Raw genomic sequence first — 17,601 nt, 5'->3', positions numbered from 1 at the left:
TGGTACTGATACTGCTAACAGACAGAGAGTACACACATTAATACTACAACAAATACCACTGATACTACCTTTACTGGTACTGATACTGCTAACAGACAGAGAGTACACATTAATACTACAACAAATACCACTGATACTACCTTTACTGGTACTGATACTGCTAACAGACAGAGTACACACATTAATACTACAACAAATACCACTGATACTACCTTTACTGGTACTGATACTGCTAACAGATAGAGTACACACATTAATACTACAACAAATACCACTGATACTACCTTTACTGGTACCGATACTGCTAACAGACAGAGTACACACATTAATACTACAACAAATACCACTGATACTACCTTTACTGGTACTGATACTGCTAACAGACAGAGAGTACACACATTAATACTACAACAAATACCACTGATACTACCTTTACTGGTACTGATACTGCTAACAGACAGAGAGTACACATTAATACTACAACAAATACCACTGATACTACCTTTACTGGTACTGATACTGCTAACAGATAGAGTACACACATTAATACTACAACAAATACCACTGATACTACCTTTACTGGTACTGATACTGCTAACAGACAGAGAGTACACACATTAATACTACAACAAATACCACTGATACTACCTTTACTGGTACTGATACTGCTAACAGACAGAGAGTACACATTAATACTACAACAAATACCACTGATACTACCTTTACTGGTACTGATACTGCTAACAGACAGAGTACACACATTAATACTACAACAAATACCACTGATACTACCTTTACTGGTACTGATACTGCTAACAGACAGTTGATCTTAATCTACAGTTGTTCTTCTCGTTAAAATCCTTTGAATTAAAACTGCAGAATCTGTGAATCTGTGAGTAAAGTTTCGCTGTTGGACACCAGATGTTTCTTCCTTCACTGAGAAGTTCATCCTCAGTGTTTGTGAACTGGAGGCTTCGAGCTTCTGCATCACACTTGTATAAGCTGAATACTGGACTGTGATTGGTCTGCATCACACTTGTATAAGCTGAATACTGGACTGTGATTGGCTCAGAACTAGTTGTGATGTCATAAATCCTCAAACTGAGATTTAAACTGAACTCAGAGACTTTCCTCCTTCAGCAGATGAAGGAAAACAAACTGCACAGAGAAGTTCAGACGTTCATGTGAAATAACAAACATGTTTAAAGTTGAAGCTTTAACCAGATGTTCAGTTTCTGACTGAACTTTGACCTCAGCAGACTGCGGCTCTACCTGTTATTTCCCATCTAACTGGATCTTTCGATTGACTTCAGCCCTGTTCACATGGGACCAGTATTACCTGGGGACCAGTATTACCTGGGCACCAGTATTACCTGGGCACCAGTATCACCTGGGCACCAGTATTACCTGGGCACCAGTATCACCTGGGCACCAGCACTACCTGGGCACCAGTATTACCTAGGGACCAGTAATACCTGGGCACTAGTATTACCTAGGGACCAGTAATACCTGGGCACCAGTATTACCTAGGGACCAGTATTACCTAGGGACCAGTAATACCTGGGCACCAGTATTACCTAGGGACCAGTAATACCTGGGCACCAGTATTACCTAGGGACCAGTATTACCTGGGCACCAGTATTACCTGGGCACCAGTATTACCTAAGGACCAGTATTACCTGAGGAACAGTATTACCTGGGGACCAGTATTACCTAGGGAACAGTATTACCTGGGGACCAGTGTTACCTAGGGACCAGTATTACCTGGGCACCAGTGTTACCTAGGGACCAGTATTACCTGGGCACCAGTATTACCTAGGGACCAGTAATACCTGGGCACCAGTATTACCTAGGGACCAGTATTACCTGGGCACCAGTATTACCTGGGCACCAGTATTACCTAAGGACCAGTATTACCTGAGGAACAGTATTACCTGGGGACCAGTATTACCTGGGGACCAGTATTACCTAGGGAACAGTATTACCTGGGGACCAGTATTACCTAGGGACCAGTATTACCTGGGCACCAGTATTACCTGGGCACCAGTATTACCTGGGCACCAGTATTACCTAGGGACCAGTATTACCTGGAGACCAGTATTACCTAGGGACCAGTATTACCTGGGGACCAGTATTACCTTGGGACCAGTATTACCTGGGGAACAGTATTACCTGGGGAACAGTATTACCTTGGGACCAGTATTACCTGGGCACCAGTATTACCTGGGGAACAGTATTACCTTGGGACCAGTATTACCTGGGCACCAGTATTACCTGGGCACCAGTATTACCTTGGGACCAGTATTACCTGGGAATCAGTATTACCTGGGCACCAGTTTGTAATAAGTGCGGAGGTCGTCAGTGATCTTAATCCCGTGTGAATCTGCCGTGTCTGTAATCTATCCATAGTGAGGGTTTTGTTTTTTTCTGCATCCAGTGCTGGTTTCTCATCTTGGCAGCCATTGCTCTGATCATCCAGGATGTGGTTGCAGAGAAAAACAGTGTAGAGGAAGTGATGTCATGCAGAGCCTTGACCTTTTCAATCATATGATTCGATACGAGTCTGAGGATTTCTAAACGCTCGCTAGTCGCTAACAAACCTCCGCTCCTCACATTTTGTCCTCAGTGTCTGATGACTGTGAGTCGACTCTTAATACCAGTCAGACCCAGTTATTGATAACTAATAATCAATATGGTCACCTTCATGATGAGCTGTTTCTCTGGAACGCTGCACTGCTGGTAGTCTCTGTGAGCCGGCAGCTTCTCTACGAACAGCCTGGAGAACAAACAACCACAGACAAGAAGTAAAGGCTGCAGTGAGTGATGTCACTCAGGTGTTACTGTGACGTCACTCAGGTGTTACTGTGATGTCATTCAGGTGTTGCTGTGACATGACTCAGGTGTTACTGTGATGTCATTCAGGTGTTACTGTGATGTCATTCAAGTGTTACTGTGATGTCATTCAGGTGTTGCTGTGACATGACTCAGGTGTTACTGTGATGTCATTCAGGTGTTACTGTGATGTCATTCAAGTGTTACTGTGATGTCATTCAGGTGTTGCTGTGACATGACTCAGGTGTTACTGTGATGTCATTCAGGTGTTACTGTGATGTCATTCAAGTGTTACTGTGATGTCATTCAGGTGTTACTGTGATGTCATTCAGGTGTTACTGTGATGTCACTCAGGTGTTACTGTGATGTCACTCAGGTGTTACTGTGACGTCATTCAAGTGTTACTGTGATGTCATTCAGGTGTTACTGTGATGTCATTCAGGTGTTACTGTGATGTCACTCAGGTGTTACTGTGATGTCAGGTGTGGTGTGTCTCACGTGATGAACTTGGTGTAGAGGACATAGGCGTTCTCCAGACTGCCCTCCTCCAGGTAAACCGCCGCCATGCGCTCCATCTCCACGCCGGACCGGAAGTATCGGCGCGGTTCGATGTCCTCGTTGATCTCCACGCTGCATCCCATCTTCCCCAGCGCCCGCACGCGCTCCGCTGCTGTCAGTGACACATCAGTGTAGTCTGGTTCTGCCGCCAGCTTCTTCTGCACAACAACACAGGAGCTGTGAGGTTAGAAACATTATGGTGGACCCTGCAGGCTGAATGACTGACACCATCACCTGTTCACCTGCAGAAACACCTAATAACTCTGATTATTGATTATTAATTAGAGCTCAGGGTTTCTGCTCTCAGACCATCTCAGGACTAAACATCAGGATATCCTCACCTCTGCTTTTTCTTTATTTAAGTCAAACTACTTGATGTATTACACACAACTTCTGGAGGACTTTTAGCAGGTCTTCCTCCTCCCTGCATTACTATCTGGACCCTTCCTATGAAGATGAACGAGCAATAACACATCCAGAGTGTCCTGATACAGAAAATGAACAGTTAGATAAACATCTGACAGCTGAGCTGAACAGTGTTTTGAGGCAGGAAACTCAGATTTCCCATCCCTGCTGTGAGCCTGAATGCAGCGTTTGTTTGACTGCTCATTTACATCTTCAGATCCGCGACGTCTAACTGTCAGAGTCTTCAGAGGAGGATAAACAGTCCTCTGTTCACTGTTTTCTATTCAGGAGATGCAGCAGAAACAGAAAAGACCGACGGCGCTTCTGCTCCGAGGAAATGAAACGATGGATGCAGCAACCGAAGAAGATTAAAAAAAAGAATCAGTGGCATGAACAAAGAAGGAGAGCAGGAGGATGAAGCATGCAAAGAAATGAGAGAAGAAGAAAATGGAGGAAAGATGAAGAACATGAAGAAAATGACTCAATCAGACAGGTTGACTGGAGAAACTCACTTCACAGCAGGGCAGCAGTTCTCAACTAGTGGGTCGTGGTCCCAAAGTGGACCGCAGGTTCATTCAGAGCCGGTCGTGAGCGACAACATGCAGCATTACAGCCACCTATCCAGGCCATGTGGGTCATGTGACCCTCGTCCTGCAGGCTGAGAGTACGACCCACAGCACGACCTAGAGTACGACCCACAGCACGACCCACAGCACGACCGAGAGTACGACCCACAGCACGACCTAGAGTACGACCCACAGTACGATCTACGGTACAATCTACAGTACAACCCACAGTACGACCCACAGCACGACCTACAGTACGACCCACAGTACGATCTACGGTACAACCCACAGTACGATCTACAGTACAACCCACAGTATGATCTACAGTACAACCCACAGTACGATCTACAGTACAACCCACAGTACAACCCACAGTACGATCTACAGTACGATCTACGGTACAATCTACAGTACGATCTACAGTACAACCCACAGTACGATCTACGGTACAATCTACAGTACAACCCACAGTACAACCCACAGTACGATCTACAGTACAACCCACAGTACGATCTATGGTACAATCTACAGTACAACCCATAGTACAACCCACAGTACGATCTACAGTACGATCTACGGTACAATCTACAGTACAACCCACAGTACGATCTATGGTACAACCCACAGTACGATCTATGGTACAATCTACAGTACAACCCACAGTACAACCCACAGTACGATCTACAGTACAACCCACAGCACGACCTACAGTACGACCCACAGCACGACCTAGAATACGACCCACAGTACGACCGAGAGCACGACCTACAGTACGACCCACAGTACGACCTACAGTACGACCCACAGTACGACCCACAGCACGACCTACAGTACGACCCACAGTACGACCCACAGCACGACCTACAGTACGACCCACAGTACGACCCACAGTACGACCCACAGCATGACCTACAGTACGACCCACAGTACGACCGAGAGCACGACCTACAGCACGACCCACAGTAGGACCTACAGTACGACCCACAGTATGACCCACAGTACGACCCACAGTACGATCTACAGTACAACCCACAGTACAACCCACAGTACAACCCACAGTACGATCTACGGTACAACCCACAGTACAACCCACAGTACGATCTACAGTACAACCCACAGTACGACCCACAGTACGATCTACAGTACAACCCACAGTACAACCCACAGTACGATCTACGGTACAATCTACAGTACAACCCAGAGTATGATCTACAGTACGACCCACAGTGCGACCTACAGTACGACCCACAGTACGACCGAGAGCACGACCTACAGTACGACCCACAGTACGATCTACGGTACAACCCACAGTACGACCCACAGTACGATCTACAGTACGACCCACAGTATGATCTACAGTACGACCCACAGTACGACCCACAGTACAACCCACAGTACGACCCACAGTACGATCTACAGTACGACCCACAGTACGACCCACAGTACGATCTACAGTACGACCCACAGTACGACCCACAGTACGACCCACAGTACGATCTACAGTACAACCCACAGTACGATCTACGGTACAATCTACAGTACAACCCAGAGTATGATCTACAGTACAACCCACAGTACAACCCACAGTACGATCCACAGTACGATCTACAGTACAACCCACAGTACGATCCACAGTACGATCTACAGTACAACCCACAGTACGATCCACAGTACGATCTACAGTACAACCCACAGTACGATCTACAGTGCGATCTACAGTACAACCCAGAGTATGATCTACAGTATGACCCACAGTACGACCCACAGTACAACCCAGAGTATGATCTACAGTACAACCCACAGTACGATCTACAGTACAACCCACAGTACGACCCACAGTACAACCCAGAGTATGATCTACGGTACGACCCACAGTACGACCTACAGTACAACCCACAGTACGACCCACAGTACAACCCAGAGTATGATCTACAGTACAACCCACAGTACGATCTACAGTACAACCCACAGTACGACCCACAGTACAACCCAGAGTATGATCTACGGTACGACCCACAGTACGACCTACAGTACAACCCAGAGTATAATCTACGGTACGACCCACAGTACGATCTACAGTACGATCTACAGTACAACCCAGAGTATGATCTACAGTACAACCCAGAGTATGATCTACAGTACAACCCACAGTACGACCCACAGTACGATCTACAGTACGATCTACAGTACAACCCACAGTACGATCTACAGTACAACCCACAGTACGACCTACAGTACGACCCACAGTACAACCCACAGTACGATCTACAGTACGACCCACAGTACAACCCAGAGTATGATCTACAGTACGACCCACAGTACGACACACAGTACAACCCACAGTACGATCTACAGTACGACCCACAGTACGACACACAGTACAACCCACAGTACGATCTACAGTACGACCCACAGTACAACCCAGAGTATGATCTACAGTACGACCCACAGTACGACACACAGTACAACCCACAGTACGATCTACAGTACAACCCACAGTACGACCCACAGTACAACCCAGAGTATGATCTACAGTACGACCTACAGTACAACCCACAGTACGATCTACAGTACGACCTACAGTACAACCCACAGTACGATCTACAGTACGACCCACAGTACAACCCAGAGTATGATCTACAGTACAACCCACAGTACGACCCACAGTACAACCCAGAGTATGATCTACAGTACGACCCACAGTACAACCCAGAGTATGATCTACAGTACGACCCACAGTACGATCTACAGTACAACCCACAGTACGACCCACAGTACAACCCAGAGTATGATCTACAGTACGACCCACAGTACGATCTACAGTACAACCCACAGTACGACCCACAGTACGATCTACAGTACAACCCAGAGTATGATCTACAGTACAACCCACAGTACGACCCACAGTACGATCTACAGTACGATCTACAGTACGATCTACAGTACAACCCAGAGTATGATCTACAGTACGACCCACAGTACGATCTACAGTACGATCTACAGTACAACCCAGAGTATGATCTACAGTACGACCCACAGTACGATCTACAGTACAACCCACAGTACGACCTACAGTACAACCCAGAGTATGATCTACAGTATGACCCACAGTACGATCTACAGTACAACCCAGAGTATGATCTACAGTACAACCCACAGTACGATCTACAGTACAACCCACAGTATGATCTACAGTATGATCTACAGTATGACCCACAGTACAATCTACAGTACAACCCACAGTACGACCCACAGTACGATCTACAGTACAACCCACAGTACGACCCACAGTACAACCCAGAGTATGATCTACAGTACGACCCACAGTACGATCTACAGTACAACCCACAGTACGACCCACAGTACAACCCAGAGTATGATCTACAGTACGACCCACAGTACGATCTACAGTACAACCCACAGTACGACCCACAGTACAACCCAGAGTATGATCTACAGTACAACCCACAGTATGATCTACAGTACAACCCAGAGTATGATCCACAGTACGACCCACAGTACGATCTACAGTACGATCTACAGTACGATCTACAGTATGATCTACAGTATGATCTACAGTATGACCCAGAGTATGATCTACAGTACGACCCACAGTACGATCTACAGTACAACCCACAGTACGACCTACAGTACAACCCAGAGTATGATCTACAGTATGACCCACAGTACGATCTACAGTACAACCCACAGTATGATCTACAGTATGATCTACAGTACAACCCACAGTATGATCTACAGTATGATCTACAGTATGACCCACAGTATGATCTACAGTATGATCTACAGTACGACCCACAGTATGATCTACAGTATGATCTACAGTACAACCCACAGTACGACCCACAGTATGATCTACAGTACGACCCACAGTATGATCTACAGTATGATCTACAGTACAACCCACAGTACGACCCACAGTATGATCTACAGTATGATCTACAGTACGACCCACAGTACGACCCACAGTATGATCTACAGTATGATCTACAGTATGACCCACAGTATGATCTACAGTACAACCCACAGTATGATCTACAGTATGATCTACAGTACGACCCACAGTATGATCTACAGTATGATCTACAGTACAACCCACAGTACGACCCACAGTATGATCTACAGTATGATCTACAGTACGACCCACAGTACGACCCACAGTATGATCTACAGTATGATCTACAGTATGATCTACAGTACGACCCACAGTACGACCCACAGTATGATCTACAGTATGATCTACAGTATGATCTACAGTACGACCCACAGTATGATCTACAGTATGATCTACAGTATGATCTACAGTACGACCCACAGTACGACCCACAGTATGATCTACAGTATGATCTACAGTACAACCCACAGTACGACCCACAGTATGATCTACAGTACGACCCACAGTATGATCTACAGTATGATCTACAGTATGATCTACAGTACAACCCACAGTATGATCTACAGTATGACCCACAGTATGATCTACAGTATGATCTACAGTACAACCCACAGTATGATCTACAGTATGATCTACAGTATGACCCACAGTATGATCTACAGTATGATCTACAGTATGATCTACAGTACAACCCACAGTACGATCTACAGTACAACCCACAGTACGATCTACAGTACGATCTACAGTATGATCCACAGTACGACCTACAGTATGATCTACAGTATGATCTACAGTACAACCCACAGTATGATCTACAGTACAACCCACAGTACGATCTACAGTACGATCTACAGTATGATCCACAGTACGACCCACAGTATGATCTACAGTATGATCTACAGTATGATCCACAGTACGACCCACAGTATGATCTACAGTATGATCTACAGTACAACCCACAGTACGATCTACAGTATGATCTACAGTATGATCTACAGTACAACCCACAGTACGATCTACAGTACGATCTACAGTATGACCCACAGTATGATCTACAGTATGATCCACAGTACGACCCACAGTATGATCTACAGTATGATCTACAGTATGATCCACAGTACGACCCACAGTATGATCTACAGTATGATCTACAGTATGATCTACAGTATGATCCACAGTACGACCCACAGTATGATCTACAGTATGATCTACAGTATGATCTACAGTATGATCCACAGTACGACCCACAGTATGATCTACAGTATGATCCACAGTACGACCCACAGTATGATCTACAGTATGACCCACAGTATGATCTACAGTATGATCCACAGTACGACCCACAGTATGATCTACAGTATGATCCACAGTACGACCCACAGTATGATCTACAGTATGACCCACAGTATGATCTACAGTATGATCTACAGTATGATCTACAGTATGATCTACAGTACGACCCACAGTATGATCTACAGTATGATCCACAGTACGACCCACAGTATGATCTACAGTATGATCCACAGTACGACCCACAGTATGATCTACAGTACAACCCACAGTACGATCTACAGTATGATCTACAGTATGATCTACAGTATGATCTACAGTATGATCTACAGTATGATCTACAGTACGACCTACAGTACGATCTACAGTATGATCTACAGTACAACCCACAGTACGATCTACAGTACGATCTACAGTACGATCTACAGTATGATCTACAGTACAACCCACAGTACGATCTACAGTACGATCTACAGTATGATCTACAGTATGATCTACAGTATGATCTACAGTATGACCCACAGTACGATCTACAGTACGATCTACAGTATGATCTACAGTACAACCCACAGTACGATCTACAGTACGATCTACAGTACGACCTACAGTACGATCTACAGTATGATCTACAGTACAACCCACAGTACGATCTACAGTACGATCTACAGTATGATCTACAGTATGATCTACAGTATGATCTACAGTATGACCCACAGTATGATCTACAGTATGATCTACAGTATGATCTACAGTATGATCTACAGTACAACCCACAGTACGATCTACAGTATGATCTACAGTATGATCTACAGTATGATCTACAGTATGATCTACAGTACAACCCACAGTACGACCTACAGTACGATCTACAGTATGATCTACAGTACAACCCACAGTACGACCTACAGTACGATCTACAGTATGATCTACAGTACAACCCACAGTACGATCTACAGTACGATCTACAGTATGATCTACAGTACAACCCACAGTACGATCTACAGTACGACCTACAGTACGATCTACAGTATGATCTACAGTACAACCCACAGTACGACCTACAGTACGATCTACAGTATGATCTACAGTACAACCCACAGTACGACCTACAGTACGATCTACAGTATGATCTACAGTACAACCCACAGTACGATCTACAGTATGATCTACAGTATGATCTACAGTACAACCCACAGTACGACCTACAGTACGATCTACAGTACGATCTACAGTACAACCCACAGTACGATCTACAGTATGATCTACAGTATGATCTACAGTACAACCCACAGTACGATCTACAGTACGATCTACAGTACGACCTACAGTACGATCTACAGTACGATCTACAGTACGATCTACAGTATGATCTACAGTACAACCCACAGTACGACCTACAGTACGATCTACAGTATGATCTACAGTACAACCCACAGTACGACCTACAGTACGATCTACAGTACAACCCACAGTACGATCTACAGTACGACCTACAGTACGATCTACAGTATGATCTACAGTACAACCCACAGTACGATCTACAGTACGACCTACAGTACGATCTACAGTATGATCTACAGTACAACCCACAGTACGACCTACAGTACGATCTACAGTATGATCTACAGTACAACCCACAGTACGACCTACAGTACGATCTACAGTACAACCCACAGTACGATCTACAGTACGACCTACAGTACGATCTACAGTATGATCTACAGTACAACCCACAGTACGACCTACAGTACGATCTACAGTATGATCTACAGTACAACCCACAGTACGACCTACAGTACGATCTACAGTATGATCTACAGTACAACCCACAGTACGATCTACAGTACAACCCACAGTACGATCTACAGTATGATCTACAGTACAACCCACAGTACGATCTACAGTACGATCTACAGTATGATCTACAGTACAACCCACAGTACGATCTACAGTACGACCTACAGTACGATCTACAGTATGATCTACAGTACAACCCACAGTACGACCTACAGTACGATCTACAGTATGATCTACAGTACAACCCACAGTACGACCTACAGTACGATCTACAGTATGATCTACAGTACAACCCACAGTACGACCTACAGTACGATCTACAGTATGATCTACAGTACAACCCACAGTACGACCCACAGTACGATCTACAGTATGATCTACAGTATGATCTACAGTATGATCTACAGTATGATCTACAGTACAACCCACAGTACGATCTACAGTACGATCTACAGTATGATCTACAGTATGATCTACAGTATGATCTACAGTATGATCCACAGTACGATCTACAGTGACTCAAAAAGTAGATTTAGTGTGAAATTACTGTTTCACACTCTCACACACACACACACACACACACACACACACACACACACACACACACAGTACACTCACCAGTGTATGTAAACTGAAGCCTTGTTCCATGATGTGTGTGTGTGTGCGTGTGTGTGTGTGTGTCACTGCTCGGCCCACGCCCGGCTCGTCCATCTGCCACCTCCCATGATGCTTCACTGCAGGGGAGACACAAAAACAAGGACGTCAACAAGCAGACAGACCTCTTCTTCTTCTTCGTCTGTCAGATTTGTGCAGAACGTTCCTTTAATTCTGTTTGTTTATTAAAGTCCACTTCCTGTGTGAAGTAGCTTGCACGGTGGCTATGCTAACTGTCAACAAGCACCCCCCCCATCAGCCTTTAAATTGGGTCTGCAGTTACCACGACAACTGGTAACTAACGGTCAGGTGACTCATCCACTTTAACAACAGAGAAGAAGAGGAGACTCAGACAGACCTCCCACTCCTCACCGAGTTACTGAACCAAACAAAACACTGACTCACTCCATCATCAACACCATCTGCTACACCCGCTGGATCTGTCGCCATGGCAACGGCAGCATCTAAGGCCGCAGAGCAGAGAGGAGACAAAGTTCCATCAGAGTCTCGTCGGTGACGCTGTCGAACAAAAACAGGAAACAGCTGCGGGGTCTGAGTCGGACCTTCAGGGGCCCGAAGGCTCGTGGTTCACTGTGTAAGACTAAACTGAAACAGACTTCATGTTTCAGTCGTTTACATTATTGATGAATATTCTGATATCTGTTTGATGAATCGTTTTGGTCCATGAAATATCAAAGACGTCTTCAGATGTCGTGTCAGACCAGAACTCACAGATGTTCACTTCAAAATTCTAAAAACCATCATGTTTTTAGCAATTAATCGATTATTAATCTCTGAAATAGTTGCAGATTAATTTTCTGTCAATCGACTGATCAATAAATGCACTGGTGGTTGGTCAGATGTGTTTTCTTGTGCGGCTGATTATTCACTGACTTTGGAAACATCGTCCGTTTCTTTGATCAGTAACAGAGTGAGACCAGAGTTAGATGCTAGAAGTCCAACACGTCCGTTAATATTCCAGAAGAAAGAAAAACCACCGACATGTTTAAACAGCCAAATAAAAAACACCAACGCTGTGATCCAACAAACGTGTTCCAGTCAACAGAATCAACTCTGCACAACTAATATCCGAGCCGCCTCCCACCGGAGCCGCACGGGGAGGATTAAACCTCCTGCTGTTATTTAACGGTGGAGCTCCGGTTGATGTAACGTCACCGCGGGGAGAACAGCGTTAACCGCTGTGGACGGTTGCTGAAGTGTCACATCTGACCAAACACTGAATCTCTCTGAACAGTGGAGGCAAAACCAAACTATTATATATAATATATTATATATACTGATATATATATATATATAAGTTTATATTTAAGTTGTCTTGGCAACATATCTTATAGGTCTCACAATATCAAAATATAAACTATTACTGAATTTAGCTATCAGCATATTTCCCATCAGACATTTTGGTATTTTGATATTTTCATCTGCTGGACAACGACGCAGCAGAAAGACGCCACATAGCGGCGACGTTAAGCTGCTGCAGACAGACAGGAAGTAGAGAAACATCCAGCAACCAACAGCTGACTGAAACTACAACAAAGTCGCCTGTTGATGTTTCTACTGCTGAACATCTGACTGTTGACGCTGTGAGGAAGACTCTGCTCTGTCACTGACGCTGTGAGGAAGACTCTGCTCTGTCACTGTGCTGTGAGGAAGACTCTGCTCTGTCACTGTGCTGTGAGGAAGACTCTGCTCTGTCTGTCACTGACGCTGTGAGGAAGACTCTGCTCTGTCTGTCACTGACGCTGTGAGGAAGACTCTGCTCTGTCTGTCACTGACGCTGTGAGGAAGACTCTGCTCTGTCACTGACGCTGTGAGGAAGACTCTGCTCTGTCACTGACGCTGTGAGGAAGACTCTGCTCTGTCTGTCACTGTGCTGTGAGGAAGACTCTGCTCTGTCTGTCACTGCTCTGGATTTATAACAGAAGACGAAGAAGAGGATCATCATTGAGAAACAGAATGTAGCAGAATAATCGATTCAGTCGTTGCAGCTGAAAGAAACGATTTCAACCGTCCAGGAAGAAGGTGTGTTCACTCAAACATCCTGCTCCACCACATTTACTCTGCTGCTGACCTTTGACCTCCTTCACTGTCTCTGACACACACACACACACACACACACACACACACACACACACACACACACACACACACACACACACACAATGTGAACAGTCAACAGGAAACACCAACCGTCTTCACCTCAAACTAACATTCAGTCATTAACTCTTTAACAGTCGTGTAAAATCTGCTTCTGTAGCAGAGACGTGGTTCACGTATGAAAAGTCACAGACCAGGAACTATTTATTCATTGAAATTACTGAAAATCACCGATATCATGATATAATATGACCTACTGTATATCATGATATAATATGACCTACTGTATATCATGATATAATATGACCTACTGTATATCATGATATGACCTACTGTATATCATGATATATGACCTACTGTATATCATGATATGACCTACTGTATATCATGATATGACCTACTGTATATCATGATATGACCTACTGTATATCATGATATAATATGACCTACTGTATATCATGATATGACCTACTGTATATCATGATATGTATCTTTATCAGGGTATGATATGACCTACTGTAGGACTTTGGTGGTTTTTAAGGAATTGATATCCTTCAACAGCGCACACAACCAATTAAAACACCCTTAATATATTATAATTCCACATAAATGTGGAATGTGTAAATTCAGGGATGAATTAAGGGTTAATTACAGGTGTTTTAATGGGTAAATTGAGGGTTAATTACAGATGTTTTCAGGAGTAAATTAAGGGTTAATTACAGATGTTTTCAGGAGGTAATTAAGGGTTAATTACAGGTGTTTTCAGGAGGTAATTAAGGGTTAATTACAGGTGTTTTCAGGAGGTAATTAAGGGTTAATTACAGGTGTTTTCAGGGGTAAATTAAGGGTTAATTACAGGTGTTTTCAGGAGTAAATTAAGGGTTAATTACAGATGTTTTCAGGAGGTAATTAAGGGTTAATTACAGGTGTTTTCAGGGGTAAATTAAGGGTTAATTACAGATGTTTTTAGGGGTAAATTAAGGGTTAATTACAGGTGTTTTCAGGAGGTAATTAAGGGTTAATTACAGGTGTTTTCAGGAGGTAATTAAGGGTTAATTACAGGTGTTTTCAGGGGTAAATTAAGGGTTAATTACAGGTGTTTTCAGGGGTAAATTAAGGGTTAATTACAGATGTTTTCAGGGGTAAATTAAGGGTTAATTACAGATGTTTTCAGGAGGTAATTAAGGGTTAATTACAGGTGTTTTCAGGGGTAAATTAAGGGTTAATTACAGGTGTTTTCAGGGGTAAATTAAGGGTTAATTACAGGTGTTTTCAGGGGTAAATTAAGGGTTAATTACAGATGTTTTCAGGAGGTAATTAAGGGTTAATTACAGGTGTTTTCAGGGGTAAATTAAGGGTTAATTACAGATGTTTTCAGGAGGTAATTAAGGGTTAATTACAGGTGTTTTCAGGAGGTAATTAAGGGTTAATTACAGGTGTTTTCAGGAGTAAATTAAGGGTTAATTACAGGTGTTTTCAGGAGTAAATTAAGGGTTAATTACAGATGTTTTCAGGAGGTAATTAAGGGTTAATTACAGGTGTTTTCAGGGGTAAATTAAGGGTTAATTACAGATGTTTTTAGGGGTAAATTAAGGGTTAATTACAGGTGTTTTCAGGAGGTAATTAAGGGTTAATTACAGGTGTTTTCAGGAGGTAATTAAGGGTTAATTACAGGTGTTTTCAGGGGTAAATTAAGGGTTAATTACAGGTGTTTTCAGGGGTAAATTAAGGGTTAATTACAGATGTTTTTAGGGGTAAATTAAGGGTTAATTACAGGTGTTTTCAGGAGGTAATTAAGGGTTAATTACAGGTGTTTTTAGGGGTAAATTAAGGGTTAATTACAGATGTTTTCAGGGGTAAATTAAGGGTTAATTACAGATGTTTTCAGGAGGTAATTAAGGGTTAATTACAGGTGTTTTCAGGGGTAAATTAAGGGTTAATTACAGGTGTTTTCAGGAGGTAATTAAGGGTTAATTACAGGTGTTTTCAGGGGTAAATTAAGGGTTAATTACAGGTGTTTTCAGGGGTAAATTAAGGGTTAATTACAGGTGTTTTCAGGGGTAAATTAAGGGTTAATTACAGATGTTTTCAGGAGGTAATTAAGGGTTAATTACAGGTGTTTTCAGGGGTAAATTAAGGGTTAATTACAGATGTTTTCAGGAGGTAATTAAGGGTTAATTACAGGTGTTTTCAGGAGGTAATTAAGGGTTAATTACAGGTGTTTTCAGGGGTAAATTGAGGGTTAATTACAAGTGTTTTCAGGGGCAAATTGAGGGTTAATTACAGGTGTTTTCAGGGGTAAATTGAGGGTTAATTACAGGTGTTTTCAGGGGTAAATTGAGGGTTAATTACAAGTGTTTTCAGGGGTAAATTGAGGGTTAATCTTCAGGGGTTCTTGTTTCTGACACAGATGGATTTAATTAAAAAATGCCTGATTAAATACATACTACACATTTTTGTGATTCTTTTCTTTAAATCAATATGATAATAATAATAATAATAATAATAATAATAATAAATAATAAATAATAAATGATAATAATAACAATAACATAGTGACGCGCCGGATGAGAGTGAAGCACAATAAACAGATTTAGACAAACAGGAAATCAGATTGATTGATCAGATTGATTGATTAGTTCTGCTGGTTTGTGTGAACACAGAAGAAGACAGAGACAGAAGGCAGAAAGCTCTGGCTGTGATATACCTGTTTGTTGTCGGTTTTATGTCTGCATCCCCGCGGTCACACGTGGCGCTGGTAGGCGGAAATAACCCGGGCTCTCACCTGTACGTTCACACCGAGCCCGGCCTCCGGTTCCGGGACTCACGCGCAGCCGGTTAAAGGGTCTGAACGCCGAGGAAGCTGCTGGGAAAATGGCTGAAAGCTCCTGAAGCTTCAAACAGCGACTGATGGAGGAGCTCAAAGATCGTCTCGGCACGCAGATGACTCACCCACACCTTCCGGTTTGACAGGAGTGGGTGTTTTCTCTCTGCGCATGCGCCACACTGCTGCTGAAGAGACGTTCAGATGCTTCACTCTGACACATTTTGTAGACACCAAACTGGGGAATGCTTTATTATTATTATCATTATTATTATTATTATTATTATTATTATTGTTGTTGTTGTTCTTGTTCTTGTTGTTGTTGTTGTTGTTGTTGTTAGTAGTAGGAGTATTAAAAACAGGATGAAAACCAAAGTTAAGCAAATGAATTTGTTTGTTTGTTTGTTTGTTTGTTTGTTTGTTTGTTTGTTTGTTTCAGGTTTAGTTATGAAGTTTAGGCTACATGTTGTTTGTAAAGTCATAATATGAAATTAATCTAACGGAACAAAAATGACAAATAAAAAACATCATAAACAGAAAAAGTTTTGCTCCCAAACTAAATAAACTCGGTTTGTTTTTGTTTATATGTTTATGTTTATTAATGAACTGCGCTGTAAGGACTCGTTGCTATGACAACAGATCAT

At 43.1% G+C, this 17,601-nt stretch overlaps 1 protein-coding gene across 4 annotated transcripts in view; it reads right to left on the bottom strand.

Annotated features, from left to right (window-relative positions):
- The window catches only part of stambpl1 (STAM binding protein-like 1), a 29,665-nt gene extending 12,565 nt beyond the window's left edge, over window positions 1-17,100 (bottom strand). The window contains exons 1-4 of one of the 4 annotated variants that reach the window (XM_042398489.1): window positions 16,841-17,100; window positions 11,980-12,095; window positions 3,331-3,548; window positions 2,701-2,776 (exon numbers count right to left, since the gene is read on the bottom strand). In XM_042398489.1, the coding sequence (XP_042254423.1) occupies window positions 2,701-2,776; window positions 3,331-3,548; window positions 11,980-12,072 (387 nt within the window). In that variant the 5' untranslated portion in view covers window positions 12,073-12,095; window positions 16,841-17,100. Of the gene's footprint in view, window positions 1-2,700; window positions 2,777-3,330; window positions 3,549-11,979; window positions 12,096-12,420; window positions 13,181-16,840 lie in introns of those variants that run through there. The other 3 variants (XM_042398490.1, XM_042398488.1, XM_042398491.1) reach the window with 3 other exon arrangements.
- Between the last annotated feature and the right edge of the window lie 501 nt (window positions 17,101-17,601).

The sequence above is a fragment of the Thunnus maccoyii genome, chromosome 20, assembly GCF_910596095.1.
Source record: "Thunnus maccoyii chromosome 20, fThuMac1.1, whole genome shotgun sequence".
Classification (NCBI taxonomy): Eukaryota; Metazoa; Chordata; class Actinopteri; order Scombriformes; family Scombridae; genus Thunnus; species Thunnus maccoyii.
Note: the sequence above shows the minus strand (reverse complement) of the source record. Positions and strands in the feature narration are given on the sequence as shown.